This window comes from Myotis myotis, unplaced genomic scaffold, assembly GCF_014108235.1.
Source record: "Myotis myotis isolate mMyoMyo1 unplaced genomic scaffold, mMyoMyo1.p scaffold_m19_p_3, whole genome shotgun sequence".
NCBI lineage: Eukaryota > Metazoa > Chordata > Mammalia > Chiroptera > Vespertilionidae > Myotis > Myotis myotis.
The window spans coordinates 174,631,073-174,655,364 of NW_023416335.1; the positions used below are offsets into that span (position 1 = coordinate 174,631,073).

General features: G+C 40.6%; 1 protein-coding gene and 1 non-coding gene across 16 annotated transcripts in view; one reads left to right on the forward strand and one right to left on the reverse strand.

Annotated features, from left to right (window-relative positions):
• Positions 1 to 2,591: 2,591 nt before the first annotated feature.
• RESF1 (retroelement silencing factor 1) overlaps positions 2,592 to 24,292 on the reverse strand; it is a 40,061-nt gene continuing 18,360 nt past the window's right edge. For 4 of the 15 annotated variants that reach the window (XM_036296551.1, XM_036296547.1, XM_036296550.1 and 1 more), the window contains 4 exons: positions 20,298 to 20,358; positions 10,135 to 15,121; positions 8,970 to 9,053; positions 3,332 to 8,845 (listed from right to left, as the gene is read on the reverse strand). In XM_036296551.1, the coding sequence (XP_036152444.1) occupies positions 6,387 to 8,845; positions 8,970 to 9,053; positions 10,135 to 15,061 (7,470 nt within the window). In that variant the 5' untranslated portion in view covers positions 15,062 to 15,121; positions 20,298 to 20,358 and the 3' untranslated portion in view covers positions 3,332 to 6,386. The other 11 variants (XM_036296560.1, XM_036296559.1, XM_036296561.1 and 8 more) reach the window with 7 other exon arrangements.
• LOC118652359 lies at positions 22,432 to 22,565 on the forward strand. The gene has a single exon (XR_004966600.1). It is a non-coding gene; the product is annotated as a U11 spliceosomal RNA (small nuclear RNA).

Below are 24,292 nucleotides of genomic sequence, written 5' to 3' on the forward strand. Positions count from 1 at the left end.
TACTATATGATCCAGCAATTCTTCCTCTGGGTATTTACCTAAAAATTATAAAAACACTAATTCATAAACACATATAAACCCCTATGCTCACTGTAGCATTATTTACAATAGTTAAGACATGAATAAATCATGTATTCAATGGATGGATTGGGGAACAGTGACATCACACACAGACACCAGCTGGATCAGTTAATAATGCAGACTTTTTTCAATAGATGGAGTTACACATACCTATACTAATAAAAGGGTAATATGCTAATTTGACCGGGAGACCTTCTGCACAAAGCCATGGTGGCGAGGCTGAAGCAGAGGCAGGTTAGGGGTGATGAGGCCAGTGGGGGGGGGGGGGGGGCTTGTGGAGCGGTGTGGTGGGGCAGCTGGGGCAAGCAGGCTGGCAGGGGAGGGTGGAACAGTTGGGGGTTACAGGCCGGTGGGAGCGGGGGGGCAGTTGGATGTGAATAAGCTGGCAGAGATGGGGGGGGCAATTGGGGATTATCAGGCCAGCAGGATGGGCAATTAGGGGTGATCAGTCCAGCAGAAGTGGGGAGCTGGAAGCAAGCAGGCCAGCAGGGGGGACCAGTTAAGGGTCATTAGACCAGAAGGGGGGGAAGTTGGGGGTTTTCAGGCAGGCAGGTGAGCGATAAGGAGCCAGAGGTCCCAGATTGCGAGAGAGATGCCAGTTTAACCAGCAGTCGGACATCCCCCAAGTGGTCCCAGATTGGAGAGGGTACAGGCTGAGCTGAGGGACACTCCCCTGCATGAATTTCATGAACCGGGCCACTAGTCTTGACATATATGCCATTTGATATGAATGCTATTTTGTTGTATTGACAGCAAGCTTCAAAACTTCATGTCAAATTTTCTGAAGGTGTTATCATAGATATTTTTATACTTAAAAATGTCAAATTAAGTGCCCCCCAAAAAGAGCATCTATGGCAAGTTTTAATTCATTACTTCATTTTGAAAAGTGCTGCGAAAAGTTATACACTTGGAGAAGCTTATGGTGAACGTGCTCCATCTCAAGATACTTATGAACGCTGGTTTAAACGCTTTAAAAGTGATGATTTTGATGTGAAAGACAAAAACATCCAGATCAACCAAAAAAGTTTGAAGACCAACAATTACAAGCATTATAGGATGAAGGTGCGTGACAAACTCAAAAACAACTTGCAAGATTAAACGTTGCTCAGCCAAAGATATCCGATCATTTGCAAGCAATGGGAAAGACATTAAAGGATGGAAAATTAATGCCACATCAACTGAACGAAAGACATATGGAAAACCTAAGTCATCAGTAAAATGTTGCTTCAACAGCACGAAAGTCTTTTTTGCATCGAATTGCGACTGGCAATGAAAAATGCATTTACTTTGAGAATCCCAAACGCACAAAACCTAGGTCAACCATCAACATCAACTTCAAGGCCAAATCCCTTTGGAAAGAAGAGAATGCTCTGCGTTTGATGGGATCAGGAAGGTGTGGTGTATTATGAGCTTCTAAAACTAGGTGAAACTGTTAATACTGATCACTATCAACAACAAATAATCAAATTAAACCATGCTTTGATCGTGAAATGACCAGAATATCCCAGAAGACATGGCAAAGTAATTTTGCTTCATGATAACGCACCATCACACACTTCAAAACCAGTTAAAGACATGTTAACAGATCTTGCCTGGGAAGTATTAACCCACCCACGGTAATCACCAGATCTTGCTCCTTCACATTACCACTTGTTCTGATCAATGGTACATGCACTTTCAGAGCAGCACTTCACAACATACGAAGTGGAAAATTGGGTATCTGAATGGGTTGCCACAAAAAGAAGTCTATTAAAAACTTTTGGTTTTATCCACAAATTACCTGAAAGATGGGGAAAATATGTAGCTAGAGATGGACATTAAATAAAGCACTTTTGAAGGTTCTCTTGAAATTGTGTTTAATTACAAAATCCGCATTACCCGTATACCTGATATATACATGACAGACTACTCAATCATAATATAGATTAAATACTGCACTTTGAAACATGGATGGATCTTCAGTATTATAATTGCCCTAGCCCCGTGGTAGGCAAACTATGGCTCACGAGCCACATGCAGCTCTGTGGCCCCTTGAGTGTGGCTCTTACTAAGCCTTAGGAGTACCTGAATTAAGTTAATAACAATGTACCTACCTATATAGTTTAAGAAATTTGGCTCTCAAAAGAAATTTCAATTGTTGTACTGTTGATATTTGGCTCTGTTGACTAATAGTTTGCAGACCACTGCCCTAGCTGGTTTGGCTTAGTGGATGGAGTCAGCTTGTGGACTGAAGGGTAGCAGGTTCAATTCCAGTCAAGGACACATGGCCAGGCTGTGGGCTTGGTCCCCAGTTGGGGGCGTGCAGTAGTCAGCCAATCAGTGATTTTCTCTCATCATTGATGTTTCCATCACTCTCTCCCCCTCCCTTCCTCTGAAGTCAATAAGTCTTTAATAAAGAAAATATGAAACTTACATCAGTAAGAACTGTTACTTTAATAAATTAAAAATTAAACACCTTCCTAAAGTGTGTCCTCTCCTGAAGGTAGAAAAATCAAACACAAATCAATCCATTTTGATTTCAAATGTTTTTTAAAAAGTTTATTTCAAGTATAAAAAGTAATGTTTCAGTATTATCCAAAAATCTGTCAGTTTACTAAGTGTAAAACAAGACTTCTGACAAAAAAAGTTAACAATTAGGTATAAAATACTTAGGATATACTTTGACATTCACAGAGAGCACTTTTGAAAACTAAGTTCTGCCAGTTAGTTTTAAAGACAAAAATATATTTAAAGTCTCGCCTAAAATCACCAAGTCCTTAACTGAAGAATATTTTGCCTCACAAAAGGTGAATTAGCATTTCAAAATAAGATTTTTATAAGAACTCCTTTTAAAATAATGGTATACTTGGTTCAATACTTTTGTAATTCCATGCCTTATGGTTTCCCTGCTAATAGCATTTAGTTTTGTCTGTTACCCACAAATAAGGCTCTCAATGACATACATAACCTAAATCGTAACTAATTCTGACTGAGGCATTTTATCACAGAAATTATGTATATTTCCAACAAAATATTCTGAACAGAAAATAATAAAAATTCATGCCAGTTACAGAATCATAAGAATTAAAGTCTCAGAATTCTTTTAAAGGACTGCTACCAAGGCTTTTGCTTCTCTTCTCCAGATACTTCTGCCTGAAGGCTTGAAACATTGCTTTTGAATCCTTTACTGGGTTTTTTAGTGTCTCAAGTCCATCTGCACTGAAGGTTCTGTTGGTGTTTCTTGAATTAGCCAAGACATTGTCATCTACGGAAACAGAAATTTCATTTATTTACTTTATTATTCTCTTAATGTTAGTGAGCAAAACAGAGAAACAATCTTCTCTGGTATAAAAAATTGGGATGAGTTAAAAGTTTGATGAACTATGGCTTTTCTCAATTAAACAGATTACACACAGAACTTCTTTCTTGCCTGTCCTTTGGGTTGTTTTTCTACTCTCATTGTCACTCCTAAGGTAAGGCTGTTCCACTTCTTCCCTTGCTCAACAAAAATCTAATTTGACATTTGAACACAACTGTGTGATCTTCTTCATTGCTATTTGAACAGCACAAACACCAGTCAATTCCAGTTTTAAAATTCTGGCTTAGGCATTCCATAACATGCCTGTACTTTTACTTCATTAAATGGTTTCAGTGCTGTATTAGCCTCACTATTCCTTTAAATCCTGGCCCCAGCTTTTCATGTGCACTTCTTGATGTGCCTCTTTATTTCACTAATGGTTCACCAGGTGCAAAATTCCAATACTTTTCATCCCAGCTCCAGCCATAACTTTCCACGAGGTAGGTTTTACATTCTGCAAGCCTGGGTGGGTCAAATAATCTATCCTCTTCGTAATTCTTCTCCACCCTCATTCTTCTCATGGGGACAGAATTGCTGCTGCCTTAGGGGTGTCTCTTTGCTGCTTTCCATTCAAGTAAGTTACTTTCTTTTCTACAATACCCAGGAGGGAAAGTTTTATAGGTTGCTTCGACTCTTTGGGAGTCGTAGCATTCCTTATCTCACTTCACATAAGTTCACAATGTTCAGTTCATCTCTCTTCTCTCACGGAGCCTCATCAGAATGAACAGAGGTCTAAAACTTGTGTAACTGGGACTCCCCTCATCGTTAAAATAGATCACTGCTCCCCTCTCCACATATGATGGAGAAATTAGAAGAGCATGTCTTCCAACCAATCACTTGTACAACTGCAAGTCTCATTGTGCTTCTTCCCTGGTTTATGTTTTTTTCCTACCATGATTCTAGGTATTGGTGTTTCACTGTTTATTGCTCATCCTGTTGGTGGTTGTTTTTATCCGTTAATTATCTCTTGCCTGAAGACTGTTGGACAACCCGTGCATCCATCTTCTGAATATTTTCATATTCAGGTATCAAGTATGGCTCTCACCTTCTCTTTGGAGTAATACCTATGTCTCCTCTTTCTATGGACCTTTCTTGCTTTCATTTACATGCTCATTTCTATCACTGTTATTTTTGACTTTTGGTGTTCCAATTTCAAAAAAATTTTAATCTCGGGTCCTTTCTGATTGTTTTCCAATTCTGATTAATAAGAGTTCACTTCTCCTTTCAGTCAACTTTTTCCTAATTGCACAATGTGTATGACTCAATTTCTATAAGTACTTGTGCTTTCAGCCTTTTTTCAACTTTTCATTCTTTTCTGAAAATGTGCTTTCCCTTCTTGTTGCTTCTGGTGAAATTGTTTTTGTTTTCAAGCGACTAAACTATTGCCTTGACATTCAATAAACCAAAACCAAAATAAAACTCCAGAACCCAAGCTTCTACTCCTCAATGCAAAACCCTAAAAATTAACTAGATTCATTCCACCAATTAAACTGAATGTTAAAAGCTCTGGTATTTATGGTTGGTCCTCAGCCCAAATACCTCCCCAGATATAAAAATCAGCATCAGTCTCATTATGAAAATAACTCAATTCCACACTTAGGAAATAGATCACTGCTTCTCTCCCCATATCTTTCTACTACTGATAAACACAAACACTGAATCTTCTGTTTTTATTTTTTCAGGATACAGAGTTTATTCAAAGTCCAGTACATACTGGCCAAACTGCCTTCAACAACATGAACAGAAAGCCTAAGGAAAAGGCAAAGTTGTTATAAAATCACTTTAATTCAGTTCTTTCCACATTACAAATTGTCAGGCAGGCAGTGGAATGTGCCATATAACCCCCACATTAACAATACTGACCCTGTAAACAGCTGGTATAAAAATACATTATTTGTAGCACTATAAAAAAATACATGCTGCACCTCATGTCTTACAATTTGTATAAAAACTTGTATTTATACCCTTGTCCCCACCCATACATGAAAGTTCAGGGTTCCAGGCACTAAAAGGATGGGCCAGTCCAGCCAGCATGAAGTCTGGTCTGTGCAGAGGGAAGACCCTAGGACCTGTGAATGCAGAACTGCACAAGGTAAAGGAAACAGCTCAAGAGGCAGGCAAAAAAAATCCCAGAAAACTTTGGTCCAAAAATTGCATGAAAAAAGAAACCATGCAAGTTCGAAGAACCCTGGACCTCCCAGAGGACAGGTTAGGTGAAAGGCATCTACATCCAGAAGACTCAAGTCTGGGGATTTCTAGAAAGAACCAGGCTTCTCAGTAGCCCCCACTGTGTCTACCCTGGACACTAGATTCTGCTCCTGCAACTTAACTCCAAGGAATAAGAAAATTTAGATTTACACACATACCATTTTTATCATCTTGTTATATAGAAAGTTATTCCTTATTTCTTTTACATATAAATGAAGACTAGAATATTTTGTCAACCGGAAATATTGCTAGGAGCAAATGTCTGCAACTGCATCAAAGCACAATTGAGATTAATGATGAAACAAAGCTACAAGCTAAAGAAGCACCAGGGACACACACCTTCAGGTGTCTCATCACAGGAGGGATATCTTATGCCAGGTGTGGGGAGAATGACATACTTGATAAAAAGGAAGATTGAAATGTGGGTACATCCTGTAGCTGGCAGCTTCTTGCCATGTCAGGTACATGAACCCTGAGGGAGGCAGTCCCCAAACCGATGAGCATTACCACCACCAAGAAAGACCTGCCAGAGCAGTATATGTTAAGGCACAAAAAGGCCAATTGGAGGTTTGGGAATGCCAAAGGGATAGGCTGCAAGAGCAACAGGCAAGGGGGCACCAGGGAGGAGCAGGTATCCTTTCCACGTGTCACTGAAAACCCGAGGCTGGCACCCCATCTCCACAAGATGAGCAAAGTGAATTATATTAAAAAACAGGTAAACTGATTTGTCTTTTAAAAAAACAACTCTGGTATTTTAAGGTCACTTCAGCTGCTTTGAAAGTGGCTGTTTTCTAGAAAGATGAAAGTTGTCAACAGGTATTTTGGCAAAGGTCACCCACAGGTGGTGGTTTTCTCCCAGTTCATAATAGTGCAGGTCGATGAGCGCCTGGATTGCCTCTTCCACTGAACCCATTGTGATCAGCGCCGTGCTCCCGCACTTCTTGAAGAACTTCAATTTTTTTACAAGTCTGCCGTTGCTGGAGAAGAGGGCCTTGAGGTTGTGTGTGGATGTGAAGGGTGGTATCTGGGAGAGGTACAGGTTCTCTGAGGGTGGGAAAACATTCTGGAACTTCTTGGAGCATGCATTCCTGAAGCGGTGCAGGGGTGAGTTGCTGTAGTCTTTGGTGAGGCCCAGGTCTGCCTGGCCCTCATGAAGCAGATGCACATTTTTATACGGGGTGACCGTGATGAGCATAGGCTTTCCGTGCAGCTTATGCCCATTGAGGTGGCTCATGGCCAGCTGGGCCTGGATCCCATCAGCCATCTGCACCAGAGCTCGCGTCTTATTTTTAAAGAAAATCTTCGCCCGCTGGACATCGCCATACACACCGAAAATAATGAAGAGGTTTTGGATTGTGATTCTCTCAGGGTTGAGGTTCTTGACCAGCAGGACACAATTTCCAGCCCCTGCTGGGCCTGGGATGGCAATCTGACCTGCTTCTTTTGTTGATGCCCCCAACACCGAATGGTTGGCCATAGGTGCAGGGTCTGCGATGGCAATCTGGCCTGCTTCTGCTGTTGCTACCCCTGACACCAACGGGATGGCCACAGGGGGCAGGGCCTGGAGCTCATTGGGATCACAGAGGCCTGCAGCTTGAGGAATATCAAGGGTGGAAGGAAAACCAGCTCCTGATTTCACAGGGGCTGACATTATCGGAGCAGCACTGAAGGCCAAGGCCATGGCCTGGTCCTGTAAGGACTGGCTGTCATGCCAGGATAGGTCAGGATAGGTGTAGACTCGGCTCTTGCTGCTGTTGTACTTCACATTGAGGATGGAAGAGGTGGAAAAGCTGACGCGAACTGTGCAACCAAAGATGTTCCAACTGTCCAGAAACACCTTTGCGAGCTCGGCGCTCAATGGTTCAGCAAACTGCAGCAGTGCCTCGAACATGTTGTTCTGGGTGAAAGTGGTGATTTTCAAAACTCTGCCAAAATTGGAAAAGATCTGGTGAAGCATGTCCAGGGAGAATGGGTGGGAGAGGTTCTCTAAGATAATCCTGAGGACTGGGCTCTGGCCAGTCATCACCGTACCTGCATCCACAGCAGCTGCGTCTGCAGGTCCTGCATCATCAGTGCCTGAGCATACAGCACCCGTGCCCACAGAGTCTGCGCTCACAGCTACTGAGCTCACAGGGCCCGCCCCCACATCCACAGCATCCACAGCACCAACATCCACAGCATCCACAGCACCAACATCCACAGCGGCCACATTCATAGCAACAACAGGACCTGCTTCTATAGTGCCTACACCCACAGCACCAGCCGAGGCAGCCAGAGCCACGTTCCTGGACTTTACTGAGTTCAGAGCCTGCAAGGCTGACTGGACCTGTGCCTGGTTGTGTGAGCTGCTGGTATTGAGTTCCTTCTGGTGGGAGAACTGGATGTAGATGGGCTGGCCTCGAAGCATGAGTTTCATGGAGGTATAGTAGTTCACCATGGTGATGGCAGCTTCCTCTGTGTTCATCTCAATGAATGCCTGGTTTCTCCATTTCATCATCAGGAAGTTGGTGACCTTCCCAAACGGCAGTCCCAGAAAAATGACCTCATCCTCAGTGACATCCCCAGGGAGCTTCCCGATGCAGATCACTCTGGAGGGAACACCTGAACTTCTGTTGTCACCTGAGGAATTCTTACTGTTGCCTTTCGTTTTCTTGCTGTCACTGTTCAACTTACTGCCATCACCTTTCAACTTCGCACTGTCAATTTTCAACTTATCACCATGCGACTTCCTGCTGTCACCTTTCAACTTCAACTTCTCCCTATCACCTTTCAACATCAATTTCTCCCTGTCACCTTTCAACTTATTGTCACCATTCAACTTACTGCTGTCACCTTTCAACTTCTTGCTATCACATTTCAACTTCTTGCTGTCAATTTTCAACTTATTGTCACCATTCAACTTCTTGCTGTCAATTTTCAACTTACTGTCACCATTCAACTTCTTGCTGTCAATTTTCAACTTATTGTCACCATTCAACTTCTTGCTGTCACCTTTCAACGTGGTGCTGTCACCTTTAAACTTCTTCCTGTCATTTCCATTTGCTGCGGAAGCTGAGATAGGTCCTGTTGTTATGCAGGCAGAGGAGAGCTCATCAGGTCCCCGCTTTGTACCAGCTGCTTTGTCTAGGACAATGCCATCCGTTGCATACAGAAGAGACCCACGGGAGTTGGAGTGGAGGCGCCGGAACCGAACCAACAATGGCTCTGAGTTACAGACTCCTGAATCATTTTTAAATGAATATGAATAAAAATAAAACTTCACAATAGTACTATAAATGTAATCCAGCTTATATATGACAGACTAACAGAGAAATAAAAAATATTAAATAGTTTGTAATTTTACCTATTTCTTGGTTGGCTTCTGGAATCCTTTTCTCCTCAGGTGCACCTTTTATCCAGTCTTCTTTGGAACTTTTTATTCCTGTAACTATTTAAATATTCATTTTGAGATATCCAGATATTGTTTCCACCAATTTTAGTACTACAATGAAGAAAATTTAGATTAAGCCTAAAAGGTATTATTATATTCAAATTATTCTAAAACGGCTCAAAAGCTCTACCTGGTTTGGCTCCAGGGATAGAGCATTGGCCATAAACTGAAGGGTTCTGTTTCAACTCCAGTCAAGGGCACATACTTCGGTTGTAGGCTCAAAACCCCAGCCACAGTCAGGACATGTGTGAGAGGTAACCAATCAATGTGTCTCTCTCACATAGACTTTTCTCTCTCCATCTTTACCCCTCCCTTCAAATCTCTGTAGAAATCAATGGAAAATATCCTCAGGTAAGAAATTTTTAAAAAAGGGAGGGGGTGGCACCAGGAAAATTCTTTCTCATATTTAAAGTGCCTAATTTCTCAAATTTGGTAAAAAATTTACTTCAAAAGTTCACCTGCACTATGCAATTACTTTCACTTCGGTTGAAAAGCCATCACATTTCAAGTTATTAACGGGCACATGACAAACGTTAATTCACATTGCCTCCACCTACTTTCAATATTAGCATTACTTCCATCCCTCAAATTCTATGCACCTGGTTAAAAGCAGGAAGTGAAACTACCCATACTTTTAAAATAATACATCTCTCTGACCCTCTAAGAAAATGTGCCTATTTCAGCTATATCTTTATGCTAAAACTTAACAGATACTTGTCTGAAAAGCAGGAGAAACATTTCCATTCAGATCCTTCAGTTTTTCAATCTGAATTTTTTCAGCACAATACTTCTTACATAATATCCACAACTCCTGTTTCCATTCTACCACAAATAATTAGTCATCTATTTTCTCCTTTCTTCCTCTACGTTGAAAATTCTACAATTCAGTTAACCAACAGACAAAAGACCTATTTGCCACCCTGCGTTTGATGACATTCTTGCTTCATATGCCTCCCTCTTATGAGTAAAATGGATGTTACGACTGTTTCAAAGATGGCAAAAGCTATCACTAATAATGATTACATATATCCTAATGTTTAAATCGAAATTTCTAATTCAGAGGACTATCATACTGGACCTTGCACAGGGGCTTGCTCCTTCCTAGGACAAGGTTGCAGATCCTTCTGTTCTTCAGTGGAATTTATCTTCTTATTAATCAGTCCATCTGGACATAATTTAAACTCCAGCATGCTTTGTTTTTCTGTGGTATTTTTCTGAGGTAAAGGTTTATTTTCCACTCTCTTCTCTTTATTAATATTTTTCGGCAAACTCTCAAGTTTTGTGAGACAAATGCTCTCTTGCTCAATACATTTAAATGCAACTCTGTTCAGATATTGTTTCCTTTGCTCCTTTGCTTGGGGAGACAAGTGGTTGCGTTCACCTCCATTGTTTATGTTGTTTAAATTTTTATCTAATTTGGTTTTATCAATGAACATTTTATCAGGTTGCTTTCCACCAACTGTTTCTTTAGCATTCCCCAAAAGGTATGATTTAGAAACATGAGAATGGTGAATTTTTGTGTTTTTATCATGGCTTGAACAAATACTTAATGATTCTTCAGAAGTCTGCACACTGCTACTGTGTCTCTCATCTGATTTCCCAGAACTCCCCACTTGCATAGAAAGTTTACTGGACCTCATGGATTGAGAATCACACGGTATACTTTTCTCACAGTTTAATTTTGATGCTTTGACACCCATTGCTTCTTTATGCTTCTGCCTTTGCAAATACTGCTCTAGCGTTATAACAACTTTAGGCAAATTATCCTTAGACGTAGAGCCTAATGATTTAATATTAGATACTGTTTTTTCTTTAACTTTGGCTCTTCCATCGGGGCTTGACAAAAGAGTACACGTTTTCAAAGTACCATCTCCATTTTTATTTTGCTCTTGTTTAAAATACTTCATCTTCTTTACCTCTGAATTAAGTATGCTCCCTTCACCTAACTTCCTTTTTGCTGAAACTTTTCGCTGACGATCACCTGTTTCCAATTTTATCTTTTCTGGCAATAATTTCTGTACAAAAGAACCATTTTTTATATGCAAATCTTTATTTGTCGAGAAACCTGGCTTTGCTTTAGGTGGACTTGAATTTTGTGCTATGATCTTTCTCTGCAAGCTCTCTTGAGAAAACTTTCTTTTAGCACTAGAATGAAAAGTCAGCTCATGAAATTTCAGTTTTCTTTTCTTTTTGTGACATTTTAAGGAATCCAGTTTTTTATCCCCTTTAGAAACAGATGGGGTAGATAATTCTTGTTCTGTCCTTAGTGAGCTATATTTTGGTTCTGATAGATCTTTCATAGTCCTGCCTTGTTCTGTTTCAGAAAAAGGGTTTTTCCCAATCGGAAAAGTCAGCGCAATCTTTGGATTGTTATTTGGAGAACTATTACATACTATGGAATAATCTTTATCAGAAGTACTCTCTACTTGCTTACAACTGCTGGTCTCCAGAGAACACTGATCTTTTCCATTTTCAACCTTTGAAGTCAAGTTATTGATGGACTTACACTGACACTGGGGAACTCCTTCATAAACATTAGAGAGCCAACCCAATGCACAGCAACGGACATCATCTTTCTCTGAATCCATAACAAAATTGGAACTTTCTCCATCTGTATGTACTGGTGAGACACAGTGGATTCCATTTTTTGTGACAGGGTTTTCTTTCTGAGAGTTTGTAAACTTGTCTAATTCACAAGATTGATCATTCTGTTCGGGAAATAATTCTTTCATTTGCTCTGAGTTTAATATTGTAATTTTTATGTCATCAGTTGCATCTTTGGAGTCACAGCTGGTTTTATCACAAGACTCATCCTTTGAGTTTTTGTCCGTTATTTGTTTTGCTGAAGAATCTTCATGTGTAGTCACAGGTTCAATACCATAGGGAAATTCTTTTGAGAGTTCTGAAAGCTGATTGCGTGGGAAGAAAATGGATGTGTTATCAAGAACCTCATTTACTGCAGAGTCCTGGGCAGTGTGATTGCAGGACACATCAATTTCCTGGGGGTTACTGTCCTGATTAAGAGCAGCTGATGAACACATATCTTTAGCTGTGCTTACTTTTTCACTATAATGCTTCAAATTGTTTTCCTCTGGATTTTCACTACTTGAATCAACATTCTTCAAATATAACTCTAGAGGTTGTGGTGACTTTGATTGATCAGGTATTTTATATAAAACATCTGTGTACTGTAAAAAATTATCTTTTTGTAAACCAAGCTCTATCTTTTCAGTGATATTGTCTAATTGTTCTTTTTGTTTTTTAGTACTAATCACTTGGAGATTAGGTAATGATTTCTGTGACTCAATCTGTTCAATAGGAGGTGAGTTGAATATCTTTGCTATTTGATAATTATAAGATGTATCACCTTCAACCAGAGAACATATATTGTCAATCTGCAACAACTCACTACTCACAGTATCATTGTCTTTAGAGTTAGATGAAGCTTGCTGATCACTCACAGGACAGTGACTATTTGGTTCAGATTCTACTGGATTTCCTTGATTGGTATTAGGTGCATCTTCTGAATTACCATTAGTTGACGTATTTCGCTTTTCCTTCTGACTTAGTGGCAAAACCTTATTTGTTGTAACTGGTTCGTTCACTTTCAATACAGCAGTCACTCTTGTGTTTTCTGCCAATTGATTCTGTAAACTACAAACACTGCCTTCTTTAATAACTGGATAGACTGTTTCAGGTAAAGGATCAGGTGTTATTCCATTGACAGGCAATGTTTTGATATCTGAAATTAAGGGTGACACCACAGCAATCTGAAGTTCTGTTCCCTTAATAGTAGTTGCACCTGGAGATTCATAACTTTGCACTGCCATTGGCAGAGTTGTTACTTGTGAGCAGTTTTCCATCTTATTCTGAGAATATCCCACAAGTGAAACTGGAGTTTTATCACAGATTTCCCCAGCTTTTGAGATTCCAACTGCTGTTCTCTGTGTTGTTAACTCATTACACTGTTTTTTCTCTGTAGGTTCAGAAGGGTTTTTTTTCCACAGATTAAGACATGTTGCTAGCAATTCCAAATGACTGTCAGCATTCAAAGGTACTCCAGTTTTAGGGAATTTATTGTCCAGGCAAAAAGAATTTTCTGATACATTCGCGTTTATATTACAAGAGCTTGGAGTTTCCATGGTTTTCAAGTTCAGTTGGTTATTAGTGATTTGGGTATTAGCATTCATTTTAAAACTGTGTGGATTAGAATCCTTAATAGTTTCACAACCATCTTTCATTAACCTTTTCTCAATTTCATCTGAATGTGCAAGGAGACTGATAAGTAGCCTATTTTCATTTAGATATTTTGAAGCGTATGACTCAGAGGCCATAGACTGAGAAACTAAAATTGTTTCAGAATTGGTTTGCACATTTTCTTTAACATTGACTGTATTTCCTGATGAAAACTGAGTATTATCCATAGTTGGCATCTTGAAAGACGTGGTATCTTTTAAATTATGTAACTGGTCTGGCACTGGCCCTTTTCCCAAACACACAGAATTTAGTGAAATCGAATTAACCTGGTTAGAATTCCTGCAATTGGTCTCTTGAATATTAGAATTCAATGTACTGTGCATTCTATTTGTTTCTTCTGCTATTTCCACTGCTTTTGGTGATTTATCCACTGCAGTCTCTGGAGTGGCTGGGGTTACATGTGGTCCAAACTGGGTATTGCCAGTTTGTTTCAGAGACAGTTCAGAATTTTGAGGTGTTTCACTATTAGCCTTAGTACAACCTGCTAACATTAAAACATTTTTATTAATTTTAATTTTCCTTGCCAGTTCAGAAAATTTCTTTCTCATTTCTACTAATTGTTTAATATCCTTCACTAACTTCTCTTTTACAGTATTTGTGTCCAGTACTTGACTTGAAGTCAAATTAGAAAAATCTACTCTTTCTTCTTGATTATTTTGAGGAAGAATCTGAACATCGTCCACAGATCTAGTAGGCTCACTAACAGGCTGATTGACATTAGTATTTACTTTCATGTTACAAAAATTTCCAGTTATACTGACATTTTCATTGAGGTTTTGCTGTTGAAAGCCCCTGCAAAAGTCTTTCCTCATTTCAGAAGTATGAACTTCTTGACTCTGAGGAACTTCTGAAGAGTGATTAATAACATGCTGAGTATTTTGCAAAGTTTGGCTTGTGTACCTACAGTCATAAGGAGGAAGAAGTCTTTTTTCATTCTGAATAACTGCAATTTGATAGGACGGTAAAGATGCAGTCTGCTTTGACTGTAATGTCAGTGCAGAATTTGAATGATTACTATTTTTAACTTGTACTGATGTAAGTTGCATAGTATTTTGTTTCTGAAGAGTAGGACTTTGCAAAAAGCTTTGTGGTGGATAACTGTATTGCTCTGGACGTGGTCTGTAATCTGCATAAGTCAGTCCATTGGATGTATACTGTTGTGCCCAGTCAGCCTGTCGCTCTGATAAAGATGAGGTAAGTCTCTGGTGTCCTTGATAAGTTACAGGAACTCTTACAGAATTAGAAGGGACCGTCTGTCCTTGCATAGGATAGATTTCTGATGTTACAAATTGATTCTGTAGTGCATTTACATTTGGTGGATTAGTTCTAAAACCAGTTTGTTGAGAAACAGCTGCCCCCGTATGAGAAAACATAGAATTTCTCACTGGTGAGTTTGCCCACACATTTTGTGCAACTCCTGGAGACATTTGCAAACTGTTATTTAGTTGATTGGGTCCTTTTACATTTGCATAAGTTTTTCTTTCCAATGAAGCTTGTGAGGCAAAAATTGTCCTACTATGTTTATCAGAAGCAGAGATTTGTTGGGAAGTTGTATTTCTGATGTTGAGAGGTGACTGTGAAACTGGATATGAGTTACTCCGAAACATACACGCAGGATGGTTACTTCCAGGAGTGTTTAAAGGAACTTGAGATGGTGTGTTTATTATACTCGGCTCCAAAAGAGATGACTGTTTTTTAGGATACATTGGTTGTAAGGTGACACTATTCAGTTTAGCATTCCAATCCATTGTTGATTGATTAAAGTAGTAAAAGTGTATTAAAAATCACGTTTTTTGAATGTCAGGAATCTGTAAAAAATAAAGGCCGTTTATTAATAAGCTGTTTGACTGGACAGAACATCTTTTAAAATTAGTTTACCTGAACACCAATGCTGACTATATCTATCGTAATTCCTGAAAATTCAGATTACACCAATCCTCATTTTAATTTCCGAAAGAGAAATAGAAAAGGAGGATGCAACAATAAACATGACAAATGTCAATAATATTTCTATGATATTTAACAGGAATTCATCCTACATTTAAGTGGTGATTACTTTCTGATTTTATTTTTATTAAGTATCTCTTTATTGTAAGTATTCATATTCACTATTTTAAAAAGACAAAGAATGTTACTATCTATCACTACTTTCTATGCACCATAAGGGAATTATCAGCTGTAACACCTCGTCTTTCAGAAAATTTTGATACACTAAAAAACCACTAATACACAGCCCTTGCTGGTGTGCCTGAGTTGATTGTCATGGCACACATACTCAGGTTGCAGGTTTGATGCTTGTGGAATGTTCACAACTTGTTTAATTAGGGGTGCAGATGGAAGGCAACCCCTTGATGTTTCTCTCTCTTCGCCCTTTTTCTCCCTTCCCCTCTCTAGAAAAATCAATAAAAACATATTAAAAAAATAAAAAACTAATATATAAATGAAGACTCATTTTTTAAACAAACAGAATCCTACCAAACTGTCCACAATTTGCCTGATTTTCCTTACTGTACACCTAGGATATCTTATCATTTCACTAACATATCTACCTCATTGTCTGGATAAGATTCTACTTTATGGTTGCACCACCATTTAACCAGTCCTCTATCGACCAAATACAGGTGTACCTCATATTGAAGAGGCTCCATCATAACCAAACTACATAATAGGAAAAAGACAGGTAAAATAAAACTAAACAACCTTATTAATAGTATATCCAACAACTTCAGAATATACATTCTTTTGAAGTGCACATAAATTTTATCAATATTGATCATATGGTTACGCAACAAATAAATCTCAAATTTCAAAGGATTTAAAATGATTCAGATTAAATTCACTGGAAATGACCAAGAAATTATGGAGCAAAGGTAACTATAAATTGCAAAATTATTGAGAAATAAAGAAAGCTTGATACACTTGAAGGGAGAGAGAGAATGAATCTGGCGTCTCTTATTCTACTTACAATGACACCAGTCCTTTTGGATTAAGGACCTACTCTTATGACCTCATTTAAATTTAATTACATCCCTAAAAGGCCCAAGTCAAATACAATTGCATTGGATGTTAGGACTGGGAGTGTGGGAACACAATTTAGTTCATAATAGTCTCATATCATGCCAATGGAGAGGGGTGAGGGGAAAGGGCTGGAAGAAGTTAATGGGGAACGCCAAGTAATACTTCCAAAAATAAAGATTGTTTTTTAAAAAGAACAGAAGATAATTTATAGCATTTATAGCATTAAACAGACTAGAACAAAGAAAGTGGGAAATAATCGGCACATCAAAAGAACTGAGAATAATAAATTGAACCATAGAAATGAAATACAGTAAAATAAACAAAAAAACGAACAAAAATACAGAGATTCAACAAACTCAAGCAGATTCTTTAAAAAAAAACCCAAAATCATTAAAAGCTTCAGTTCTAACAACACTGACCAAGAAAAAACAACAACACAATATTAGAGAATAAGGCTATCACTAAACCATACATTAAAATTAGAAATATCCTATCTAATAATAGACAAACATGGTAATTAACCATACCTTCACTACGTTTCCCATTGGCTAATCAGGGTGATGTGCAAATTAACTGCCAACCAAGATGGCGGCTGGCAGCCACACAGCTGAATTGAGCAGGAGGAAGCCAAGGTTCCCCGCCAGCCACGACCTGGCTCTGAGCTCTGAAAGCAACTAAGTTTCCATTATAGAAGCTAAACAAACCCCAGATACCAGCTTTCAGCAGGCCGTGGCCTCAGAGCAGTGACAGCAACAAAGTTTCAATTATAGAATGTAAATAAATCCCAGAATAAAAAAAAAAGAAAAAAGAAAAAAAAGGAGAGGATGAGAGGTTCAGTCGCCAGCCAGCGTAAAAACGGCCCTCAGCCCCTCACCCAGACTGGCCAGGCACCCCAGTGGGGATCCCCACCCTAAAAGGGGTGTGGCCAGCCTGAAAACAGTCATCAGCCCCTCACCCAGGCTGGCCAGGCACCCAAGCAGGACCCCACCCTGATCTGCGACACCCTTCAGGGCAAACCAGACGGCCCCCACCTGTGCACCAGGTCTCTATCCTATATAGTAAAAGGGGAATATGCAAACTGACCCTAACAGCAGAAAGACTGGGAATGACTGGTCACTATGACACACACTGACCACTAGGGGGCAGACGCTCAATGAAGGAGCTGCCCTCTGGTGGTCAGTGCGCTCCCACATGGGGGAGCTCTGCTCAGCCACAAGCCAGGCTGATGGCTGACAGTACAGCAGTGGTGGTGGGAACCTCTTCTGTCTCCTCAGCACTGCTAAGGATGTCCGACTGCAGCTTAGGTCTGCTCCCCCCTGGCAAGTGGACATCCCCCGAGGGCTCCCGGGCTGCCAGAGGGATGTCTGATTGCCAGCTTCGGCCCATTCCCCCCCGGGGAAATGGCCTAAGCCAGCAAGTGGTCACCCCCGAGTGGTCCCAGACTGCAAGAGGGCACAGGTTGGGCTGAGGGGGACACCCCCCCCCCGCCCCCCGCGAATGCAAAATTTTTGTGCACCGGGCCTCTAGTTTACTATAAGTAACTATATTCCAATACATTCATAATTAGGTGAAAAGATGACATTCCTTTAAAAACACACCTCAGCAGGACTAACATAATACCATCTCTTTTAACATCTTTTCACAAAAAGAAAATGTTAGGCCCATATGTCTTTACTGGAGCATTCTAACAATCATTTATAGAATCATTAATCCAATATAACCTCTTCTAAAGGAAAAAAGAGGGGATAATTTACAACTCATTTAATAACTCTGGCATACCAAAAGCTAAAAAGGAAAATTAACAAGCCAATCTCCATCAAAAAGACAAATGTAAAAATCCTAAGCAAAATGTTAGCTAACTATATGGAGTAACATATGAAAGAATAACACATCATGATTAAATCGGGTTTTAGGCACACAAAATTTGCCATTTGAATATTAACCAAAGTAATTACATTACAATTTTTAAAAATCATGATCACTTTAATAGATGGTAAGAACTTGAAAATATTCAATATCCATTCATTGAAAGAACAATTATATCAAACCAACAATAAAAATTTATTACATTTTGATAAATGCAGCTTCAAAATTTTAGACAGTAAGACAAAGATGTCACTATCATCCCATTATTGGACCAGAAAGCCTAGGAAGCAAAAGCTGAGAACAACAAACCTGACTATACTCATAGAAGTTATATTGAAAATCCAATTGTATATACCTTCTAGACCAGCGGTTCTCAACCTGTGGGTCGCAACCCCTTTGGGTGTCGAACCATCTTTTCACAGGGCTCGCCTAAGACCATCGGAAAACACATATACAATTACATATTGTTTTTGTGATTAATCACTATGCTTTAATTATGTTCAATTTGTAACAATGAAATTGGGGGTCACCACAACATGAGGAACTGTATTAAAGGGTTGCGGCATTAGGAAGGTTGAGAACCACTGTTCTAGACCAATGAATTTAACCGTTTTCATATCATGGTGTACAAACTAATTACTACAATACCCAGGGCACACTAAACATATTTTGCAGATCTGACAAAAATAACAAAGATGTAAGTGTAAGAATAAGCCATACTCAAATATTTGAAGACAAATAAGGAGAGTAATTATCTCACAATTTATCTATAAACTAGAGGCCCGGTGCACAAAATTCATGCACTGGAGGGGTGTGTGTGTGTGTGTCTGTCTGCCCCCTCCCCCCCTGCTGGCCTGTGCCCTCTCATAGTACAGGAGCGCCAAAGAGTTAGGCCTGGCCCACCCATCCAGAGCTCAAAAAACAACAATAACAAAGCAAATTTTTATTTGTATAGATGTGAATTCGGACAAGATCAGATGATAGAATGGGTTGTAGTTTTTTCACTAAACTCAAGAAAAATGAAATTCAAGGTATGCAAAAGATATAAGGAGAAAAATCTATGTATTCCTTACATGTTTTCTCCTAGTAAAGGTCCTTAATAAGATAACTGAAAATCTATCTCTGGTAAAGTCTAGTTTTTGCATTTCCATGTGAAAGGTATAAGACTAAGTACATTGTATTCAAAAGTAGAGACTGCAATAAAAAAAGTCAGAAAACAACACCTTCCCTCTAATTTCAGGGATGCTTTTGCAGGCCTTCAGTGTCTTTTGTGTCCTCAAAGGAGAGAGAAGGGCTAAAATATGCCAAATTACTCAGGTAGAAGTGTAATTCAAAATTAAAAGCAACACTTCTAAAAGTTAGATACCTAATAAATTCTCCCATCTCTGAACTTGGGGGTAGTCTGTAATGAATTGAATTGTGTCTCCTACAAGATTCATGACTGAAGGCCTAAACCCCATTGTGACTGCATTTGGAGATAGGGCCTTTAGGATGGTAATTAGTGTTAAATGAGACCGTTAGGGTTAAGTCCCTATCGCAACAGGACCAGTGTCCTTATAAGAGAAAACACTAGGTGTATGCACATAAAGGGAAGATGACATGAGGTCAAAAAGAGAAGGTGGCTATCTGCAAGCCAAGGAGAGAGACCTCAGGTGAAACCAAACACCTGATTTTATGCATCAAGGTTCTAGAACTGTGAGCCATCCAGGCTGTGGTTATTTTGTTAGAGCAGCCCTAGCAGACTAATATAGAACATATGGGTATGAAGAGAAATGACCTTTCTGAGTAATTTGGCATATTTTAGCCCTCCTCTCTCCTTGAGGACACAAAAGACACTGAAGGCCTGCAAAAGCATCCCTGAAATTAGAGGGAAGGGGTTCTGTTTTCTGAGATTTTTATTGCAGTCTCTACTTTTGAATAAATACAATGTATTTGGTCTTATACCTTTTACATGGAAATGCAAAAAATGGACTTTTACCAGAGACAGATTTCCAGTCTATTGTTTTAATTTCTCTTGGGAAAAGAAATCACTTGGCATGAAAATCTCCCCCTTGCCTGCATTCCTTATCAAACCCTTACCTGTTAAACAGTGACACTCACCTGAAAAACTCCAGTTATGACTGAACATATGAATCTCCTCTACAAAGGAGCAGCCCGTTTTCTGGAGAAAACAAAAAAGAAATCACTTAAGCCAGCAGACCAATTTTACTTCATGAACATAAAGATCAAACTTAACATTGGCCCTAATTGGTTTGGCTGAATGAGTACAGTGTTGACCTGTGGACACAAGGTCCCAGGTTCAATTCCAGTCAAGGGAACATGCCTAGGTTGTGGGCTCAATCCCCAGTAGGAAATGTGCAGGAGGCAGCCAATCAACGATTCTCTCTCATCATTGATGTTTCTATCTCCCTCTCCCTCCCTCTCTAAAATCAATAAAAATATATATTTAAAAAATAAAATAATTTTACTAAGACCTGTCCTCTCCTCCCTAGTACCATACATTCCAAACTACACAGATGCTTCCCTTACTCAGAACATCAGTCAATGATAACGGCGGAACCCGCAAGTAGGAATTCTTCCTGGGGCCACATCTCACAGAACTGAAAAATGAAGCCATGGACCAGAGGCGTTCAAGCAAGGCAGAACTTTATTGCAAGCCAACACAGGGCCTTCCCCAACCCCCCACTCAGGGAAGGGACCCAAATTTAGGTTGCCATTCTATTTGCTAAAAGCTGGTCTTTGTCTATGCCGCTGATTGGTTCCCAGCCTAGAACAATTTCAAAATCTATCTTGCGCGGCTCCTCCTCCTTCTCCCTTCCTTCCTGTGTTTTGTAACGTTTTAGTTACCCTGTCTGCCTAATCCTGCTTCTAACTCCTATCAGCAAGTTGCCCCTACCATCAGATGTATAAAAAATGCATCCTTGGAGAACGCTGGGAAGGAGGTGTCGATGCCTGGCCGAGGTGCGTGGTGAGGAGGGGGCGAGCCCGACAGCCTTGGAAGGATGGAGTGGGGAAGGGTGCGGCAGGGCCGAGATTCCTGGGGTGGGATAGGGCGTGCGTGTGGGGGGGGTGGTTCGGGAAGGGGCGGTTCCCCAGAATGACCTTAGTCCAGTCTACTTCACTCTCCGGGCCTCGGTTTCCCTTTCCTGGCGTAATGGGAGATCAGGAATTTGCGCCTCCGGGAGCGCACTGCTGCCTCCTGGTGCACAGCGGGATCCCCGTTGTACTCCAGCCCTGCCGAGGAGCCCGATGATCAGGGAACAGGCGCAGACCACCCGGACGAAGCAGGGACCCACACCGTCTGCGTGCCCCCATTAGAGCGGGTCCCAAGCCATTTCTGATGTCCCGTTATAACGAGCCAGGCTGCTCCCTTAGACTCATAGCCCGAAGCAATCGGAAACCTAATGAACCCCCTTCAGGTTCGTGGAGGCCCGGGGCAGGTGCACAGGCCCTGGGGGTGGATACGGGAGAAGGGAAGCCTCGGACACCTGCGCCCAGACGCACCTGGGCTTCGTTCCCAGTGCGTCGATGTACTCCCTCCCTGTGGGCCTTCTGGGGGTTGGCCTGCCCTGCCTGTGCGTTGTTTCCTTCTGTAAAATGGAGCTGGCTAGCTTTCCTCCTCCAGGGACTGAGGATTGTGGCCTCATGCATGGCTAGCACTCAGCTCCCTGCTCAGCTCTCCACAGTTGCCCAATAAATGCTTATTGTTAGCATCATGGTGCTTGCATCCCTGCCCCCCCTCCCCACTCCCACCACCAGCCCCAACCACGAGCCCCTGGCACAGAGGGCAAGGGATCACTCACTCTGGCCCTCACCCTGAGTTCTTTGTGAGATGCTTGGCTGCCCAAACTCTAGGCAGGGACCCCACCGTCTCAGGGGGACAAGCCAGTAAAGGAAGGAAGGCTGGAGAGGGGATTGGATTGTGGATAATACCAGGGTAAGGGCGGGAAGAGGTGGCCGGCCATTCGGCAATAAATCGGGCCACCAGACAGTTGTGCTGATCGAAAAGGATAGACCTCAGAACTGGCTTAGCCAAAAAAAAAAATGCATCCTTGTAATGTGCACTTACAATGGTGGAGCTAACCTTCCTCCTATCAAATATCTAATCTTAAAATCCTATTTCCCTTTCTATTATTCCCAGTATCAACTGTTTCGACTACATTGGTTCATTCACACATGTAAGTGTGTGGGTATACACAGACTCTAGGGTTGCCAGTATTCTAAAAAGCACAACAAAAAGGTCTTCTGTCGTGAGTGACACACATAGAGCAGCCTAATTACTTTATGTGTGGAATCAACATCAAGAGATTTCAGAAGCCTAATTTTTTGGTACGTGGGCAGCTGGTGATCGTTGGTCCTGGTGCCCAAGGGGGGTGGGGGGGAAGGGGACAAATAGCCTCACTGAGCCCCACATTCCTCACCTCTCCATCCCACACCAGTGACAGTCTTTTCACTTTGTTAAAAACCACAAATATAACAAATCAAGTTTTAAATGCTTAACATCTTTAAAGGCATAAATAAAAACAACTTTTAAAGTAATCTGCACTTCCATCAAATGATTTTAAAAATCATTAAATAAATTTAAGCCGAAACCGGTTTTGCTCAGTGGATAGAGCATCGGCCTGCGGACTGAAGGGTCCCGGGTTCGATTCGGGTCAATGGCATGTACCTGGGTTGCGGGCACATCCCCAGTGGGAGATGTGCAGGAGGCAGCCGATCTATGTTTCTCTCTCATCGATGTTTCTAACTCTCTATCTATCTCCCATCCTCTCTGTAAAAAATCAATAAAATATATTAAAAAGTAATAATAAAAAATAAATTTAAATGCTACATTAGAAAATATCAGGCCACATGCCTGGGTTGTGGGCTCAATCCCTGCTGAGGGGCGTGGATGAGGCAGCCAAACAATGATTCTCTCTCATCCTTGATGTTTCTATCTCTCTCCATTTAAAAATTTAAAAATAAAAATAAAAGGCTGAATGATATGCTGTCTCCAATAGACAGACTTTAGATACAAATATACAAATAGGTTGAAAGTAAAAGGGGAGAAATGACTATTAATTATCAGACAAAACAGTAATAAAACAAAAAAAAATTATTAGAGATTAAGAGAGACATTTTATAACCACACAAGGATTAAGCCACCAAGAAAATATCAATTATATTCACCTAACAGAGCATTAAAATACAAGAAGCAAAAACATAAACAAGGGAGAAGTAGCAATTCAGATTCCAAGACTTCCATTCCCCCCTTTCAACAAATTGGCAGAAAATAATCAATAAGAAAAATGTAAGTTTTGAACACATTATACACTCCTAAATTCACCTTTCTTTCCCTTTTCTCATCCCTCCCCTCCCCTCACTCCACCACCCATGGTACCATTAACTTCCCCACTCCCAAGCTCTGACCTTCCTTTGCCTCTGTAACTTGTTTCCTAAACCCATTTATTCTAGGAATTACTTTTACAACCTCTGTGATTTTTATAAATAAAGTAGTAACACAGTGCACGAAATTGGTGCACATTAAAAGGGAATTAATTAGAGGAAGTATTTTTGTTTGCCCTTTCTCTATAATAGAAGTGTCAGAGATGAAAGAAAATTAGTAAAATGTATATGGAAATCTTCCTCCTGTCAGAGTCTGGGGTACGCCACAGGAAGCAGAGTCAAGTCCGCGCCCACCCACGTGCACCTCAAAAATCCCACAAGACCCAGACCCAGCCGGCCCCACCCTCATTTGGGCTAGATCCAAACAGATGACACGGCCTGAGGTACCCTGTCAAGACCAGAATATGCCAGAAGACATGGCAAAGTAATTTTGCTTCATGGTAACACACCATCACGCACTTCAAAACCAGTTAAACACACGTTAAAAGATATTGCCTGGGAATTATTAACCCACCCACTGTATGCACCAGACCTTGCTCCTTCAGATTACCACTTGTTCTGATAGATGGCACATGCACTTTCTGAGCAGCACTTGAAAACATGCGAAGTGGAAAACTGGGTCTCTGAATGGTTTGCCACAAAACAAGAAACGTTCTATTGGGACGTTATCCACAAATTACCTGAAAGGTGGGGGAAATGTGTAGCCAGCA